The following is a 19,765-nucleotide window of genomic DNA, read 5'->3' as shown; positions in this document are numbered from 1 at the left end:
TATTGATTCATTAACAAGGTGAGGGATAGCATAATCAATACAATAGTCATAACATCAATAAAATCAAATAAATATTAACAGTAAAACAAGCAGATAGCAAGCAGTAATTGTGAACCTTATTGGCATACTCAGCAATGAAAATCTAATTTGTTTTTTAAGGCCCACTGACATGAGTGAGGTGTCTGAATCTCATAGCTTCCTTTAGCATTTTTATAACACTGACAAGATCAAATCACAAACCTTGCCATCTCTTTCTGTTTTAACCTTCACTATTTGTACAGACAGAGGCTGTTACCGCACTCGTATTCCCAGCGATGTATTAAGAGTTTGAAAACGTTATAAAAAATACTGTTCGCACTTTGTTTGGCCCCTTTAGCTGTGAAGACGTCTTCCAACCATTTATAAGCCGTGGTATCCAAAACCCCTTTTAAAGCGATGTTTTTTACAACTCTTGTATTGTTTTTCAAACTCTTAATACATCGCTGGGAATACAAAGTGCGGTAACCCCCAGTGTCATGCATTCAAATAATCCATTTAAGTAGAACAACAAGAACAACTGCCATAAACCTTGGAGGTTTAAGATTTTACGATTCTAGTGGCCACATCGCGTAAGAAACACATGTGTTCTGTTTTGATTACATTTCAAAATAAATAATGACTGAATTTTATTATACAATTTAGCTTAATTATTGCAACAATGTTTTTATAAAGGCAAAGGTCTGAGTTTATTTTATAAGTAGGGTTGCCAACCTCCAGGTGGTGGCTGGAGATCTCCCACTATTACAGCTGATCTCCAGGCAACGGTGATCAGTACCCCTGGAGAAAATGGCCACTTTGGCAATAGGAGTCTATGGCATCAAAGTCCCTCCCCTCTCCAAACCCCACCCTCCTCAGGCTCCACCCCCAAAATCTTCAGGTATTTCCCAACCCGGAGCTGGCAACCCTGTTTATACGATTAGAGTTCATGTGAAGTTTCATCTCACAAAAAGGTTTCGTTCAACAGATTCTTCATCCACCAGAAAGTTTTTTGGGGGAAGAGCTTTCACTGGGACTTCATTTCTTGTGCAGGGATACCATCCGCATGTTAAATTTCCTGGACATATCGGAAGAACCTGGAGAAGAGCAAGGTAATACTTTTAAGGATGCAAATAAACGGAAGGCTGCTCTAGAATGTCAAATGTGCCTGAAAATTGCTTGCCACTGAGGTTCAAACAGAGAAACGTTTTCTCACTTTCCAGGACACCCAAGAGGGATAATTCTAAGAGGGATATATAATTCATAGAGACTGAATGTGTTTAGTTTGTATTTCTTCCCTGAGGTTTGTGTGTGTGTCCATTTTCTTCAAAAAACGGGAAATAAAAATACAATTGATCAGCAAGGATGGGAGGGATAGAGGCCATCTTGAAACTGTAGTCCAGGACACCCTGTTTAGATTGTGGTCACCATTAGGGTTGCCAGGTCCCTCTTCGCCACTGGCAGGAGGTTTTTGGGGTGGAGCCTGAGGAGGGTGGGGTTTGAGGAGGGGAGTCCAGTTGCCCAAATGGCCATTTTCTCCAGGTGATCTGATCTCTATCAGCTGGAGATCAGTTGTAATAGCAGGAGATCTCCAGCTAGTACCTGGAGGTTACTAAGATAAAGTTGCACAGGTACTAAAGTAGTCTGGCTGAGGAAATGATAGTACAAGGCTCTCAAAATAATTGCAAAAACATATATTGACAAGTGAAATGGTGAAGCTAACTCGTGTCAAAGGAAACTCAACAAAATCTATAAATGGACACAATACAAAAAGTAGTAGCCAAAGCTACTCAAGTATCAACGAACTGATATATACACACAAGCCAACTGTAATAAATAAAGCACGATTCATGTATCTTAATATCTGGTCAAAAAGACTGGTCAAAAAGACTCTAACACAGTTCATTAGTCTCTCATTCCTTGTGGTGAGCAGGACAGGAGGCAGAAGGCAGAAGACGGGGGAGGTCAGAACGCCGTCCGGATGCTTCGTGTTTTCGCCGCCGCCGGGGTGGCTTCTTCAGCTCTCCGTTTACCAGGAGTCAAAGCTCCTATAGATACAATAAACATTTCAAGAATCTCTCTGTTGTAGTCTCGTTACTCCTAAATTTATCAGTCTAAGATTAAAATGCATCGTCCAAACAATCAAAAGGATATGCAGTACATACCTTAAATTACAGAAGAAAAGAATTAGTTCTCAGCTAGTGACTACTTGCTCCCAACGGGCTGCTCTGTTCAAAATGCTTGGTGGCTAAAGCTCAGGACGGCGTTCTGACCTCCCCCCGTCTTCTGACTTCTGCCTCCTGTACTGCTCACCGCAAGGAATGAAAGACTAATGAACTGAGTTAGAGTCTTTTTGACCAGTCTTTTTGACCAGATATTAAGATACATGAATCGTTCTTTATTTGTTACAGTTGGCTTGTGTGTATATATCAGTTCGCTGATACTTGAGTAGCTTTGGCTACTACTACCTTTTGTATTGTGTCCGTTTATAGATTTTGTTAAGTTTCCTTTGACACGAGTTAGCACCTTCACCATTTCACTCCAGTACCTGGAGGTTGGCAACCCTAGTCCCCGTCCACCAGAAACTTCCAAGAAGGTTTATAAGCAGGCCATGAAGGAAATATCCCCCATCTTTCTCTTTCTACCTGACATGTGGAATGAAGGAATGCCTCTGAATATGGAGGCTGCATTTAGTGATCATGACTTATAGCCATTGACAGTGAGCAAACTAGTCTCTGCAAATGCTCTTTCCTTATATTCTTTTGCTTTTTACAAGGCCAAACCCCATCACTGAAAACAGGCCTTGTGGGTTAAGACCCTATCAGCTTTTTATTCAATGAATCCCTGCTTCCCAATTCTTTCTTTTTTTAAAAAAAACAGTCTCACCATTTGTAGAAGATCTTGCTTTTTATCTTCAGGGGGTACTCTTCTCCAGCAGTTGAAGATGGAAAAAGCCAATAGCCCCAGAATAAACATGACAACCAACATGAAGATAGAGACAAGGACAGGAATTCTTGGAACTTTTCTTTTTGCTGCAGAGAAATAAATACATGAGAAGGGGCAGGCGGAAAGGGGGGCAGAAAAAAACTGTGCTTGATGAGAGCATTGCTGAAAACCTTTGTGGCAACAGGGTCATAGTGGATGCTTGTACAAGTGCATTTTTCATGCCTCAGATGTGTCTCAGTGGTCATTTTTTCACGGAGGTTTGGCACGGTTTTGCCTTTGTTTTGGCCCGCTTCAAATTTTTGATTTTTCATGAACGCTTCAAGCTTTAGCAGAAAATCCGCGTCAACTCCACGTCTTCTCAAACCTGTGTTGGTCCGTTCTTTGTGGTTGCTACGCATTTTTTTCGCTCAATGAAAAACGTTCCTGGGTTCGGACCAATTATCCCCGCCCATGTTGGCTAATTTCTCCTCCCCTGTGAACAGCGATTGGCTGGGAGAGTTTCAAGCCTGGGGGACAGCCTCCCTCCAAGCAGGACAGATCTCCTCCTGCAAATCCAAGCCAAAACTCCCGACACCCTTCTGAAGAGGGGCAGTCAGTCTGCTCTGGGTCTCCCTCCTGCCAGTGCGATCCTGTGTGTGTGTGTTGCGGGGGGGCATCCTGAGAGTGGCAAATCCAAACCAAAACTCCCATCATCCTTCTGAAGAGGGGCAGCCAGTCTGCTCTAGGTCTCCCTTCTCTGTCTGGATGGAAGTTCCTGGCAATGGATGGCCAGAGCTCTACGGGGGAGGGGCACAATGATGACCATCTGTCAAAGTCCCAAGTACGGGAGGGGGGACGGGGAGCATGGTAAATAGAAAAGTTATACAAGGAAACCAGAGGGACTGGTGCTTTTTTTGGCTGGGGCTGTGTCCACAGAGGTGAACTGCACTGGGTAATCCGCTGGGCAGAGTTGGGGCGGAGTTGGGGCGGAGTTGGGGGCGTGCATAAACCATGAGCTTTTCAGAAGGGGACAGACCAAACCATTGTAGAATACTGCTTGCTTTGTTCCCATGAAAAACCAAAACTACTTCTGGATTGACGGGGATATAAAAACATGAATTTAAATCACGTCCATGAAAAATAAATTTAAATCGCTTTTTTTTTTTTGCTCCGCGGCAAGAGAGCATCAAAATCTTCCATGAAAAGTGGGCCATAGTGTTATTGACCCATGACCTAGGACATCTGTCCTAGTAGCACAGTCAGCCTAGATGATCTGCCATGAAGACAGTTGTGAATAATTGTGGTGTTGGTAAATGCTTAAAATCAGAAGTTGCTCCTAATTATGCTGTTCTTCTATCGATAAACATGTGCATTTGATCGCAAAACCATTCATCTTGTGACATAAGCAACACTACTATGGATACAAAATATAGAGATTTTTCTATTTGTCACTCCCCTTCCTCTGTCTTGAGGTTTATTACATGTAAGTGATGGAAGCTGCCTATATTCTACCCACAATGAAAGCAGCTTCTGCTGTTTAACTACTGCAAAAATGCCACATCTTCCCCAAGATCCAGACTTTGCTTTCTCTTTCTGTTTTAGTTGAAACTGGGACAAACATGACACTGCACTTTGGAGACATGGTATCAGTTCTGTGTGCGTGTTAAGTGCCGTCAAGTCTCCTCCGACTCATGGTGACCCTATGAATGAAAGTCTTCCAAAATGTCCTATTCTTGACAGCCTTGCTCAGATCTTGCAAATTGAAGGCTGTGGCTTCCTTTATTGAGTCAATCCATCTCCTGTTGGGTCTTCCTCTTTTCCTGCTGCCCTCAACTTTTCCTAGCATGACTGTCTTTTCCAGTGACTCTTGTTCTCATGATGTGACCAAAATACGATAGCCCCAGTTGAGTCATTTTAGCTTCTAGGGTCAGTTCAGGCTTGTTCAGGTATCAGTTCTACACAATTCAGTTCAAGCTTCTGAACAGTTCAGGCTTGTTCAGGTATCAGTTCTACACAAGGCTGACGGTGCTACTAGGACAGATGTCCTAGATCATGGGTCAGTATCAGTTCAGGCAGTTCAAGTATCATTTCTACACAATGCTAAATATATATACATGGGGCATAAAAGTGCAATTCAGAGATGGAAATAGTCACCCAACAATGCCACATTTAGTATTCAAGAGGGACCATGATTCAGTGGCAGAAAGTCTGCTTTGCATGCAGAAGATCCCATGTTCAAACCCTGGCATATCCCCCTAATAGGATCAGTAACAGGCATTGGGGATATGGTTGCCAGGTGTCTTGGAATGGTGGGCAATTGCCTGCCAATCCATCGGCCAGCTCACAGCAAGGTTAACGCGTGTGTGTGGCCGTGAGCAACGCTATCCCGTCACTTCTGGTTTACTTCCGGAAGCACCACAGCATGAAGGGACGCTTTATCACTCAAATGTGGGTTTGAGTGGTGAATTGTCCCATTGCGCCACGGCGCTCCCGGAAGTAAACCGGCAATGACGGGATCGCGTTGCTCGCAGCCATGTGTGTGTGATCCCTGTCCCCCAAAATCTCCAGCCAGAGGAGAGGGGGGACCTGGCAACCCTAATTGGGGAAGACTTCTACCCTGGAAAGCTGCTGCCCTTGAGGTACTAGTCTGACTTGGGGTAAAGCAGCTTAATGTGTGTTCAATAATCTGAATACTTCCAAACCCAGTTTTTACAGTTCCAGATATTAAGAATCCTTTTGATTAGTATAGAAAGCAGGCAAGGCTGCTTGACAAATGAAAGTGAAAAATAATTCCCTATGCAGTTTAGGATGGGTTGCCTGTGAAATGAAAGTGAAGCATATTCCCCAGATAGCCTGGTAACAAGTGTAGTAGAAGCAGGGATGAGAGAAAAGCCTGCGACTGACATCTGCTGGTACTCATAGAATCCTGAAACAGGTACAAATAACAGAACACACTTTCCCATTAGTTCATTCCAACTGAAAAGTGGGCATGACTGCTTCATGACTGCTGTCCATTTGTTATTGATGAATGCTTTGCACATGGAAGCAACCTTTCCCGAGTCCCTTTTCACACTTCTCATATGACTCCCACTCAAACCCTCATTGTATATATTTACTTATTAGTTAGTTAGGAATAAGATTTAGGATTAGTAGATCCAATGGTAAAGGTAAAGGTCCCCTGTGCAAGCACCGGGTCATTCCTGACCCATGGGGTGACATCACATCCTGATGTTTCCTAGGCAGACTTTGTTTGCGGGGTGGTTTGCCAGTGCCTTCCCCAGTCATCCAATGACTCATTAGATTATAGATTAATACAGATATTTTATATTTTCTTAATAGTTAGGAATACGATTTAGGATTAGTAGATCCAATGATTCATTAGATTATAGATTAATACAGATATTTTATATTTGCTGTAGGTCCTTTGAAAATTAGTATAAGGATATAGTTTGTTATATCGATTTAGATAAGTAGTTTGTATTAGGCTTAGATAATTGATTTTTAGACTTTGTATGCTCTGTGTACGGGTGTGAGAGGTTTTTAATTTTTTTCTTGTTTCTACTGCATCTGATGTTTTCAGGAGACAGTGTGCTTGCATGGAAGCAATTTGTTAAATAGACATGGTAGAGGTGGATGCTAGGACACGAGGAAGGCCACAGAAAGACCACCTGCACTCATTGCAAGCCAAAGGAGACTGACTCAAGACTCACTGGTCACAGAAGACATCAGTTTGGAGACATCTAGCCAAGGTTGAAGGATGGCCTGCACACCAGCTGTATATCAAAACAAGAAACATTGATATTTAAACTCACCTTGTTCTACCCCTTTTTCAGGCAAAGTTAATTCCTGTGTACTGTTTAAAGATGGATGTTGAATCACACAGTTGACTGGGTTCTCCCAGAGATCTTTGGAGGACATGTGAGTAAAATTGCTCACAACAGTCACTGTTTGGTTTGGATGGTGGATGACATACTGGACTGGCTTTATCTGAAGGTGTTTCGGGAACTGCCAGGTGACCACTGGAGCTGGTCTCCCTGTTACTGAGCAGCTGAGTTTTAGCATTTCTTTTCCTGTGCTGTCTGGACTCATAACACTCTTCACATCGACCTTGGGTTTTGTTAGAGCTGTAAAACAGAAGCAATTAAACATGAAAAAAATCTAAAATATGTCATTAGAGATCTAGTAAATGAATTTTCTGCTTCCAAATAGCAAAAGTCAGTGTGCTATTTGTCTTCAAAAGGTTGCACTGTCTGCCTTTTAAGACCTGGATCCTATCCTCTGTTCGCATTTATGGAAGGTTTTTTGTTTGGTATGTGTGTGATTTCTTTTCTCCCACTGTATACCTCCATTTTGCCCACGTGCTGGCCACAGAGTCTTCTGGCCTATAAGCACACTATTCCAGGGGGCACAAAAGCCTAGACCAGGAACAGGGATGCAGGGAATTTCTCCTTCAGCTAGAGCAGCTCCACTCATGCTAGGTAGATCAAGCCCTATATCTGGACCTGCCTAGTATATGATGACACAGCCTGAATATATGAAAGTCTGATGGGAGCTGGATGGTCTATTGGATCAGCTGTCTGGACTGATGAGCTTTTAGGTCTCTTCTAGTTTAATTCTTCTGAAGGGCCATTTATACAGGGCCAATTTTGATGCTCGCTCAAAGCTGTTTTTTTAAATGAGACTTTTAAAATGCTTATTCATGGTCTCGATGCAAAAGGAGAAATTCCACACACACCCACTCGCCTTTTCCTTTGTTCCTTCCATTAGCAACCTTCGTTTGCATAGCTAACGTGGGGCTGTGAATTTGCATGTTTCCTTGAGGGGACTCTTCGCGGCAGCGGCGGAGCAAACCCAAAAGGTCGCGTTAGAGGGGCTCTTAAGTAATGCAAAGCAGGTATGCACCAGCTTCGCAGTCACTTCCTGAAGGACAGTTCACCATAAAAAACTACGGTAAAAAAAAAAATATGCGGGACAATTCAGCCTGGAACGCGCTGCTAATTACCAAGCATAAATGGCCAAGGCTAAACCTAAGGCTACAATTCAGTGCACCCTGACCTAGGAGTAAGTTCCACTGGACTTTAACTCCAAGTAAATACGGATTAAATGAGGCAACATAAAATTTAGCCCTGGAACAAACAAAAATTACCAGTATACCTACAACTACCACCCGGAACAAATATTTATTCATTTTATCCTCACAATTTATTTTTCTTTATTTTATTGTACAAAAATTGATGTGCCACATTTCTGCCCTCACAAGGGGCCACCAAGGCAGCTAGTAAATTAAAACATAAACAGTAAAATCACATTTTAAACCCATTAAGACAAACTTGGGAGGGGGATTAGGCTTGCAAAGGCTATTGCCTGTGCCACCCAGGGAGTTTTACGTGTGATAAGGGATTTGGACACAACTCTGTTTGGTACAAGTCCCACATTTTTTATCTGCTACACACAGCAGTGCAGCCTACCTTTCTCAGAATAATGGCAACGTCACCCAGCCCATCTGGGCTAGACTTGAAATTTTGGAAAGGGTTGACCTCTCCCTTCCCCAGTGACCCTTCCTTGATCCTCAAAGAAATAGATGGAGCTGCTCATTTTTTTAAAAAACCCTGTTAGATATTAATCACTGATATCATGCCACATCTAGTTTGGCCCATAATATGCAAGTATTCGTGCCACAAGAGCTCTTGGAGCTAATATTAGAAGGGTAGAATCTTCTTGGCTCCAATGAGCAAATACAGAAGTCCAACTGAATTATGTGAAAGATCATATAATAATAATTGTGTTCCTGTAGTTTTGTATGTAGGCCTTAAAGTAGATTTATGAATACTGTCTGATCTGTATGTCTATTTTCTTTTAGGAGAGTGTTTTTTAAAAGTTTGCGGATTCTATTTGTCAAACATTGGCCATGTCCGCACTGGCTGTTTGCGGCGCCAACTTCTGCGGGCTTTCCTTGCATGTTCCCACTTACTCTCAACTGAAGGATTTCCGAAGCGTCATCAGAGCACAATTTCTCCGCAGTAAGAGGATCCGCTTATACGGCGAAGTAAAAAAATGAAGCGTCTTTCTCATCCGGAGCTTAAAGTGGGAACATGCTATCAGTGTTGAATCCACTTCCTGCTGCCAGCCCACCTCCTGCTGCCAGCCAAACCCCCCCCCCCACTCCTCCCGCCTCCCTAATGGACTCTGGACCAATCGCCGTCCTCTTGCTTTGAGCGCCAACTGGGCATGCGTGGGAGCCCATTGATCCCGGCTTATCACATGCAGCGGATAAAGGCGGCGCGGTGGGAACAGGAATTTAAACTCGTCTTGGATGCTTTCGTACTTTTCTCAGTGTAAATAGCGAGGTAAGTTGCTGGTGCGTTCACGGGCATTATTAGTGGCTAATTTTTTGCAAGCGGTAATTAAATGTAAAAAGGGGTTAATATTGGGGATTATATTAGTGTGATGCTGCTTGTGGCCTTTTGGCTGTTTAAGCAATATCATTTAAGTAAGTATTTGTCAAAAGCTACTTAATGTTTCTCTAGGGAGTTGTCACTTGTTTGTTCTGTCTTCTTTCATCTGATCCTTGAAGAGTGTAACCTTGAGCCAATCATACACTTTCAGCCTAACCGAGCTCACAGGTTGTTGTGAGAATAAAATGGAGAAGGGGAAAATGCTGCAAGCCGCTTTTGGACCCAATTGGGAAGAAAAGTGAGGTGCGAAGGAAATAACTAAATAACACCATTTCCACCTTACTGTCATCTAGAACTTACACTAGTTTTGGATATGAAGGAAAGAATCTCTCCTCTGTACTTTTTGAATTACTAATGAAAGGAATGGAAGTACTAAAGTGATCATTTTTTAAGTCAATCATATTCATGTTTTTGCATAGCACCATTTTATTATTAAAGTCTGGAGAATGACAAAATTACTTCTCAATGTGAAGCCAAGAGAGGTACATATTTGTCATCAGGCTTACTTACAGACTGATATCTTCTAAGACTGGCTTTGTTCCATACAACTGAGGGTAAAAACTCATAGATGTATGTTGATTATGCAGGGAACACTTAATAGTGTTTTTACAATATCTCTGATTATCTTGCAACACTGAAAATATTTCTTTATTTATTGCACTAGTAAGTATGGAGAGTGAGCAGTTATTTAAGGTACAGAATCTGTTGTACAGAATATATATTGCCCCACTACACTCTTTCATTGATTAATTGAATCTGATGAAGTGAGCTGACAAAATGGTATATTTTTCGTTAGTCTTTAAGGTGCCACTGGTCTTCTCTTATACATCGCTAACATGACTGTGTGTGTGTTTCAAGTGTTGTCAAGTCAAAGCCGACTTATGGCAACCCCTTATGGACTTTTCAAGGCAAGAGACTAACAGAGGCGGTTTGCCAGTGCCTTCCTCTGCATATCAACCCAGGTATTCCTTGGAGGTCTCCCATCCACTAACCAGGGCTGACCCTGCTTAGCTTCCAAGATCTGACGATGATCGGGCAATACCATGCTACCTTCCCTCCCACTAACATGACTACCCACCTGGAATTGATTACTAATGCACTGTTCTGCACAGCTATTGACATGAAAGAACTTGGAATCAATTGATGGAGTTCTGGGAAGATTACAGAATTTCCTAGAGATCATGTCACTTACCATAGACCTTGAGACATGTCCTGCCTGGGATGGATCCCAAGGGAAATGTGTTAAAGATGCAGCTGTAACAACTTTCATCCTTTACTGTAACACCATGGAAGGTGATGGTAGAAACATTCAGCCCACTTTGAGAAATGTGCACACGATTCTCATATGTGCCCAGGACTTTAGGACCGTGAGCCGTGCTGTAAGTGGCTATATTTGCCTTGGCTTTCCCATGCTCCTTCTGCCAGGTAACCTGAACAACATCATAGCTTTCTGCCAGCCGACAGTACAATGTCACATTTTCTCCAGCTATGGCTGTTTGAACTGACTGGTGAATCACCTGGGCTGCACCTGCAAATAACAGTAACAAGTTGCTAAATTCTGGCAACGTTCTTCATGAGGGTGACTTGTCATGATAAAGCAAGCACAGCTCCCATCATCAGCCACACGAGCACTCTACAGCCTGCCAACCATGTGCATTTCTAAGGGGAAAAGAAAGCACGACTCCAGCTTGCCCAGAGATTCTACTCTCCGATCTGGAAGACTTTCCCCCTCTAATCACATATCTGTGAGGACTTCCTGTAGTTATTCACAGGTGAGAGATGTGTTTTCTGTGCCGGCTCAGAGGCACTATGCTTATTTCATATGTTCCAGTTTGGAGTCCTGGGATTAACAAAAAAAAGATTCCAAGGCAAAACCCTACTGAACACAAGTACAAATTTAGACCTTTCTTCTAATTGACTACCTGTATATTGCATGCCAGCTAGTAAATTCAGTCAGCCTTCATGTTAAACCAGAACTGAATGCTGTCAGAGAACCTGCAGCCACTGTGGCTGCCAACTTTTTACCACCTGCCTGAACACATTCTTGATCTGTTGTTGCTGGCCTACCATTCTTCCTCCCCTTAAGCGATGCATTTGGGAGGTGGAGGGGATAGATCATACCATGGAATCTCTGGTCAAACATAATAAAAAATTTACCTGTGGGTTCATGATGACTCTGTCAATAAAGTTAGTTTTTTTAAAAAGCTAATAGGTACAAGACTTACCTGCCACCACAGTCCAGATGCCACAGAAGAAAAGAGATGTGGAGATCATTTTGGCTCTGTACTATGCAATTTACTCATCAATTCACAATTACCGATTGAGGCTTTTAACATCTGTTTTTACGGACCGGCGTTTATTGTACTGTAAGTATGCCTTGTCATTTATGAGAACTGAGAAGATGTACTTCCCTATGAGAAATAATGTATTTCCCAGGGGACTTTGACTGTTACGACAGCGCAGTGCTGGAAAGCATTGGGGAAAGCATTGCTGCTCTCTGAAGCTCAACCCCTTCTAAGATGTTTTGTTTTTTCAAAGCATCCTTACAGCTGTTTCCGCACAAGAAAATCATCCAGATGTAACATTCCCCACCACACAGGTGCACATGACCAAGACGTTTAGGGGAGGCAGTACATGGGGTCCATAAAACACAAAACCTACATGTGAGGCATGTATAGCAAACAGGACAGTAGGGCTGGCTTTTTCTTTGGATAATAATGTGTTATGTTTTCCAGTGCAAGTAAATCCCCTATTTGTTCGTTTTACTGGGCTTTAGTAGGCAAAAAGAAGCATTTTCATATTAGGATCGTACTGGACAACGTGCAACAGATCTGAAGATGATTACAAACAAAAACTATTTAGCAGCTCCTACTGTCTACTTTGAAGATTCAGGGAAGAGCACAGGGGGAATAGGTGCATCTGTCCTGCTCAATATGGCTTACTGATCCTGTCTTTACAGGCCTTCCCTGGATAGAAATCCCCACTCCCGCCAAAGCTGAAATTCCCTTAACAGGGGGAAGGAGTTAGAGCTCTGGTACCTGCATTTTTTCTTCCAAGATGCCAATTGCTACTTTTGAGGATTGGCAATTTCAATTGGGGAAAAGGCATATGAAGGAATATTCAAACATCTCATTCTCAAGCAATCCTCTGCTCTTCAAAACAGTGTAATATCAGTCCCTGACTTGGATTTTGGGAAGCAGACTGCTGTGAGGTCTTCTCAAGCTAAATGCAGGTGGCTTTGAGACCTTTGCTCATGCCACCGATTTAAAGGTTACTGTTTTGTTACAAAAGATCTTCAAAGGGAGAATCCAACTGGAAAGTGTTAAATTAGGATTCATGAAGATAATCAACACTGTTTCCACAAGCCTTAAATAATGACTTAGGTTTCCTCCCTAACCATATGTGCTGATATCTCAACATAGCCAACTCTTGTCACATGTCAATTAATTCTGCTTATTATGTCTCACTCTGCGCCTTTCTTGGTTAGGTATGATTTGAGGTTTATAGTACTCTGCTCATCTATCTACAGTTGGGAGTGATCATCACCCTCTCTGAATGGATTGAGTTAGAATTCTCTGTGATAGATTATGGTTTATAACTGGCCAGTCTTTCTAAGATCTCCCTATTCCCTCCTTTCTGTTACTTTTAACCTTAAATATAAATACATCTTCATGCCTGGGATAAAGTGAAGTTCGGGTCCTAAATGCTTATGCTGGAATTTTGTTAGTTTTTAAGACACTGCTGGACTTTTGTTTTATTTTGTGGGAACAGACAAACATGGATATCGCCATGGAACTGTCACCATGTAAAATGGTGGTGGGTTCTGGGCTGCTCAGTGAGGGTGGGAAAGACCCAAAACAGGCAATGCTGGTGGCAGCGCTTTACCCTCTCAGCTGCTCATTGTTGGACTACTTCAGTGACTGTAAGGTCTAACCAGATGCATGATGCTTAGGTCTACTTATGTGTACCTGCTAGTGTGTGTGTGTGTTTGTGTGTGTGTAAAGTGCCGTCAAGTCGCAGCCGACTTATGACGACCCCTTTTGGGGGTTTTCATGGCAAGAGACTTACAGAGGTGGTTTTCCAGTGCCTTCCTCTGCGCACCAACCCTGGTATTCCTTGGTGGTCTCCCATCCAAATACCTGTTAGTGTACAAATGTACAATGTAACATTTAGTTAGGCTAGGGTTACCAGGTTTCTCTTCCCCACCGGTGGGAGGTTTTTGAGGCAGGCGACGGCAAACTACCTCTGAATGTCTCTTGCACTGAAATCGCTACAGCTGTGACCTTATGGGAAATATATCACACACACATGCCAAAATAGAGCTATACACTGAGCATGCAGTCAAAAGAGAAGCCTCTGAACTAATCTGTAGCTGCAGAAGATATCCTGCTTGGAAACCACATGTTTTCCGTTTATGGTATTTGCTATAAAAAGACAACTCACTTGCCTCACAAACCACTTGAAAGTATGTACTGGATAAAGCTTGCCGTTGAGATGAACATCACCATTAAGCTAAAACAGTAGGAAAAAAAATACTTCTTTAAATGTAGTGTAATTCCTGGAAGTTTGTTTTATTCTAGTATTTTTGTTCACTTATATGGCTTGTATAGTTTACGGCACTGAATGACAACATGGAGAGGGACTTCATGTTGCCTCTCACATGAAAAAAAAGACAGCATGGTATGTTTTTGTTACGACTTGGAATACACTTTTCTTGTGCTGTTCTCCAAACAGACACAAAGTTTAGTCCCTGACTGCATGATTCACATTAGCAAATGAAACTTAAGGACTGAATGTTTCAATCAAATGACCTCCTAGAGTGTTCAAACTACATCAGCTGGGTTTTTTGTTGTTGCTGTAGCTTTATTAGAAAGCTAAGTTCTGCATATCCATTACCCACCTTTGTCCTCCCCCTTCTAGGAAGTGATCTCATTTTTTTTTCTGTGTAACTACACCCCCATCAGTGATGAAAAAGGGGAATTTCTACACAGTGTAAATGTGTTATACTGTCTCTGATGATGTGTGAGAATTCTCTCTGTTGACTGGACTTTATTGGATTGAAATCTTCTTGTTAGACAGAGCAATTACTATAAACACACTCAAAGAGGAAGAAAAGAACAAGAAGTAGAAGGGGGAAAAAAACCCGAGCCTGACTGGCAAGAATAATTGAAAAGATGGGAAATCAAGTACCAAAAGAAATGTATGTTCTGCATCACTTGAGGAAAACAACATACCCTATAGCCGTCTCCCAAGGTGGTTTCCAAACTGTTGTAGTGAGTCTTCAGGTTCCCATGGGAAAATAGATATAAGATACTGCTTTTATAAATTGTTGTTCTCAGTTTAAAAGAAGGTGAATAGAAAGAGAAAAGGAGAATGAAGAAACCCTAAAGGGATTTTGAAAAAGCAAGCTCTGTGTCTCATACTAAACCTTCCAATCAGAAAAAAATCCTTTATGTTTTACCTTAATGTGATAATGTGAAAAATATGTGGTCAAAATTATTACCTTGGTTTCAAAAAATTTAAAGATTGATTTCTTACCGTTTTTAATACTGGTCCTTCAGTTTCCTACATTAAACATTAGGAAACATCACATATTTCCTATATCTGCTGGTCAAGTTCAGCTTCTTTACAATTTGGATCAATAAAGGTCCGCTGTACGAGTCCTAAAATTAGTTTTTGGGATCAATGCAAAGCACTCTTCAGCTCTTTGACAAGGTTTATGAATACTTCAGATCATTTAAAATTAATTAACGACTAACTCTGCTGTAGTTCATCAGTTCTGGCAAGCATTCCTAATTAATTCCTTTGCTTAATTACCACTACTCGAAACAGCAGATGGCAAGACTGACATTACAAAGTCAAATTGTGGTTCATCCAGCCTAAGTATTGTAATGTTAAGCATCGCAAATATTTTTACTTTTAAGTAGTCATGAAGAAGTATCACCTAAGTCAAAATATCTGCCATGTTTTTTTCGGGTTTCCACTTCCATTATAAATGAATATTGGGAATGTGGGGATAAGGACTTCAGGAAAAAAAGAAAAGATCCTCACTGAATACAGTATGTTATACTGCTGAGAAAATACATTTAAGATCTTGCTGTAGAGAGCCCCGTTTGGAAGTTTGCATACATTCTCTTTGGACTAGAAGATGCTTGTTCACCAATGCTGTAACTTGAGGCCTTTCTCCCATTACACAGCACAGAAGACTGGAAACTGGAAACTGTAGCTAATCAAGGCTCCTCAACTGAAGAGTCTGTATGATAGTAGGTCTCTAATTTGTTTCCTTCAAAAAATTAGATGTGAGAAGCGAAGTATTTTTAAAGTCATATTGATTTCAACAAGCAAACTGACCACATGCTTAAATATCTCTTATGGAAAGCAATGGGACATAAAAATGCTTATCTTGGCTTGATTATACCCATTATTTATGGTGGCCCTTAATATTATTGGACCATCAAGACATTAAACAAGATCGTTCTTTGGTGGCAGGCAGCTGCCTGGTTTTTTGGTTGTGAACATCCGAAAGTACCACGTACAGTGATGACCACCAAATTCACAGTTGGAGCCAAAGAATTACTGCTGTTCACATAACATTCCTCTGTGTACAGAGGGGCACCTTTGGGCACCACTGAATAACAGAAATAGGAGCAGTCCTCCAAAAAGTTGTTCTGCATAAAGGAATGGGGTATAATGCCATACAGTCTACCATCAAAAGCAGCCATTTTCTCCAAGAAAACTGATCTCTATCATCTGGAGATCAGTTGTAATAGTGGGAGATCTCCAGCCTCCACATAGAGGTTGGCAACCCTAAGCAGGAAGCATGTCATGAATGCTTTCTTCTCCTAGCTCAGTGCTGTTGATTGGCTGGCAGTTGGCTGCTGGGGAAGAAGGCTTATAGGAAAAAGTGCATCTGATCCTTCCAGATGTTTCCTCGTATGAAAGCATGTACCAGTTCAGATCTTTATGTTTATAGTGCCCTTTGTGGCAGCATTTAGGGTCCCCTACCTTCTTTGTTGCAGTTTCTACTGTACAGAATTGTCTACTAGAGGAGTTCTGTAGAGTCTCCCGTGCACTGTACAGGCATTTTTCAGGGCATGTACGAGCATGCTTTTCTGTGGGTCTTTCTGTTTTGGGACTGCAGTGACAGGTCCCAGAGTGGAATGACAGCCCTTGCAAGTAGGAAAAGTGTTTGGGGCCTGGAATTACAGTTCCCAGAGTGGAAATATGACCCCTGGGAGTAGCAGAAGTGTCCTGGAACTGGAATGACAGGTTCCAGAATAGAATGATGGCCCCTAAGAATAGAAGTGTTCTGGGACTATTATGACAGCTCCCAGAGTGGAATGACCGCCCCTGGGATTGAAATCCGTGCTCTGCACCTGTAATCACAAATCTTTGAGTGGAATGAAATACCTTACACTGATTTCAATCACAAGGGCTGTCATTCTACTCTGGGAGCTGTCATTCCAGTCTCAGAACACTTGTGCTACTTCCAGGGGCCACCATTCCACTCTGGGGGCTGTCATTCCAGGCCCAGGTAGGGTTGCCAGGTCCCTCTTCTCAACCGGCGGGAGATTTTGGGAGTGGAGCCTGAAGAGGGTGGGGTTTGGGGAGGGGAGGGACTTCAATGCCATAGAGTTCAATTGCCAAAACGGCCATTTTTCTCCAGGTGATCTGATCTCTATCGGCTGGAGATCAGTTGAATTAGCAGGAGATTTCCTGCTACTACCTGGCAGTTGCCAACCCTAGGCCCAGGACATATCTGCTACTCCTGGGAGCAAGGCTTCTGATTGGCCATTGGAGATTGCTTTGGCAGCAGCTGTCATCCTAGCACAAGGGTCTTCAAAGTGTGACTGAAGGTAAGCTGCAGCAGCTGTTTTGTGACTGACTCCGCCTCTTGCAGCAACCATTTTTGTGGCAGCCATTTTGTGGCTATGCCCTCCATGCTGTATCAGAATTCAAAATATGCCCTCAGGCTAGGGTTGCCAACCTCCAGGTAGTAGCTGGAGATCGCCTGCTATTACAACTGATCTCCAGCCGATAGAGATTAGTTCTCCTGGAGAAAATGGCTGCTTTGGCAATTGGACTCTATGGCATTGAAGTCCCTCTCTTTCCCTAACCACACCCTCCTCAGGCTCCACCCAAAAACCTCCTGCCGGTAGCAAAGAGGGACCTGGCAATCCTACCTCAGACTTAGAAAGACTGGGGACCCCTGACTTAATATGTTAATACTTATGCTATGCTTCAGTTCTTTCTGGTGGTTCCAGACTTCTAAAATCCTAATGCTTTGGATAGTGAATTCCCCATTTTGTTGATTATACTGACTCACTATGTGAATTCTGCCTTGAGTCCCTGTGAGACTATAAATAATGTAAATAAGTTAAAAAAATAAAAATTGTTAATTGTCATAGAAGAATAAAAATCTGTATAAGTTAGATTCAGATCATATATACAGGCCTTTGTTACTTTTAACCATAATAAGTTTTCTATCCAAATCAACTTTGGTATCTTTTCAAACATGGTACATATTGTGTGTTACACAGGGAGCCCTGCCTTTATTTATTTAGTTATTGAACGGATGCAGGATAGCTAGAATGGTCCCAATTTAGATATATACCACACTTTAGATATCTTGTGAGATTATTATGCCAGTTTTCTTCTTTCGCCAGTCAGTCAGTCAGATTTATTACAGCGATTGCCAGCAAAAGAATCTCTTTTTTCGACAATTCTTTTAATTCTGAGAGGGGGGAAATTACTTCATATAAAATCAACATGAAAGCAAAGGAGAAAATGGTTTTATTTGTGTGTTTGTTAATTGAGTCACTTGATGAATTTCACTTCATAGCCAAGAGAAGAAACAATACATTTCTCTCCTTGCTACTTGTCTTTTGCAAAAGTGTTCTGACAGCTCCATGCATCAAGAGAACACGAAGGAAAATGGACAAAGGAAACAAGAATAGTAGATGTTCAGAAAGCCAAAAATATTAACACCCTTGTTGATCGTGAGTTCTAATCCCCGTCCTTGTTTTTTATGTTGCAGTAAAAGGCATTGGCCCTGTTTTAGAAGATGCCTTCACCCTGGAAGTAAGTAATTATTCCTCAAATTGGTAAAGAGAATGGCTTGAAAGATGTCCATTGTTTTTCTGTTTATGAAGTTCTGGGTCTTACCAGTACCTTTGATATGAGTGGCAAAGCTACATGCTGTGTGGGAAATCTGAGGGGAAGTTTCTAGTATTTTTTAAACATTACAAGCAGCTTCAGGGACAGGTCTTTGGCCATTTCTCACAAACCATTTATTTCAGAGTATTTATAATGACATTCAGACCTGATTTCCCTTTTCTTTTCAGTGCAGGCTAAAGACATTTCCTCCGCTCCTGATCAGGTACTGAAAGATTTTCTTAGTATCTTTTTAAGCTGAAAATAAAATCTTTCAAGGTGGAAAATGTTTGTTTTGTACTAACGTTGTCAGACAGGCTCCTCACCCCAGAACATTTTCATTTTTAATTTAAAAAAGATATACAACGGAACTGACAAGTGTATGCCAATTTGCGATGCAGTCCTATACAGAATTGCAGTCTAAGCAACGGGTTTAGAATAGAATTGCTCTACACGGGGTTGCATTTTAAGGGGACATGAGCTTTGGTAACTGGCAGTTTAAGCTACATTTGTCTTGTCCCGGCAAAGTTGCCAAGTCAGTTAAAAGACAGTATGATAACAGAGGTTTCTTTTTAACATTTATTTTAAAACAATTACCTCTTGCCTTGCGTGCTAAGAGGTCAGGATGGCTAACAACATATACGTAAAAACATTTCGAGCCCCATCAATCCAAAGAATACACCAATCAAATACAACGATCAGAAAAAATAGGCACAAAAGAATTCTCTGAAACATGGAGCTTATTTCTATAGCAGTGGAACTACTATAGTAAAAGGTGAGCGAGCAGGTAATGGCCAGATGCGGCATTCTCAAGGAAGACACAATTAGCAGGCTTTGGGCTGAAGAGAGCAGTTTGTGCTCTTCAACTGAATAATAAGTTACATGATCAATAAAGCAGCTACACTTCTGCTCCAGCATTTGCTGAAAAGAACGCCTAGCCTAGGTGCACCCAACCCAAGACAATCTGATGATATGATTTGAGTGTGTCTCACTAATTTCAATTTTCTTTAGAAAACAAACAGCTATTGGCAACACACAAGGCCAGGCTGAGATCCAGAATAAGGAATTCAACAAATATGTTAAATGATACGTTTTGCACTCTCTGCCATCTTTTTCCTGTTTAAAATGTTGGGGGGAATCCTAGTTGGAGGTTGGAGAAGTGGGAGTCCAAACAGAAGTTTGAGGGTGTCATCAGGATGACTCATAGGGTTGCCAAC

The 19,765-nt window shown here is 41.8% G+C and overlaps 1 protein-coding gene across 1 annotated transcript; it reads right to left on the bottom strand.

Annotated features, from left to right (window-relative positions):
- Window positions 1-974: 974 nt before the first annotated feature.
- CD200 (CD200 molecule) lies at window positions 975-11,669 on the bottom strand. Its single transcript, XM_056858185.1, has 5 exons — window positions 11,621-11,669; window positions 10,588-10,923; window positions 6,753-7,064; window positions 2,902-3,047; window positions 975-1,112 (listed from the first exon to the last, which is right to left on the bottom strand). Exons 1-5 carry the CDS (start codon window positions 11,667-11,669, stop codon window positions 975-977), a joined length of 981 nt encoding a protein of 326 aa, XP_056714163.1.
- Window positions 11,670-19,765: the final 8,096 nt, after the last annotated feature.

Source organism: Euleptes europaea, chromosome 12, assembly GCF_029931775.1.
Source record: "Euleptes europaea isolate rEulEur1 chromosome 12, rEulEur1.hap1, whole genome shotgun sequence".
NCBI lineage: Eukaryota > Metazoa > Chordata > Lepidosauria > Squamata > Sphaerodactylidae > Euleptes > Euleptes europaea.
Note: the sequence above shows the minus strand (reverse complement) of the source record. Positions and strands in the feature narration are given on the sequence as shown.

Excerpts from the sequence above, each read along its gene's own strand:
- CD200 (XM_056858185.1), bottom strand. The coding sequence starts at position 11,669 with ATGATCTCCACATCTCTTTTCTTCTGTGGCATCTGGACTGTGGTGGCA. Across the intron at positions 7,065-10,587 it reads GACATGTCTCAAGGTCTATG|CTCTAACAAAACCCAAGGTC; the intron begins GTAAGTGACATG and ends TCTGTTTTACAG. Across the intron at positions 3,048-6,752 it reads TGAAAAAGGGGTAGAACAAG|CAAAAAGAAAAGTTCCAAGA; the intron begins GTGAGTTTAAAT and ends ATTTCTCTGCAG.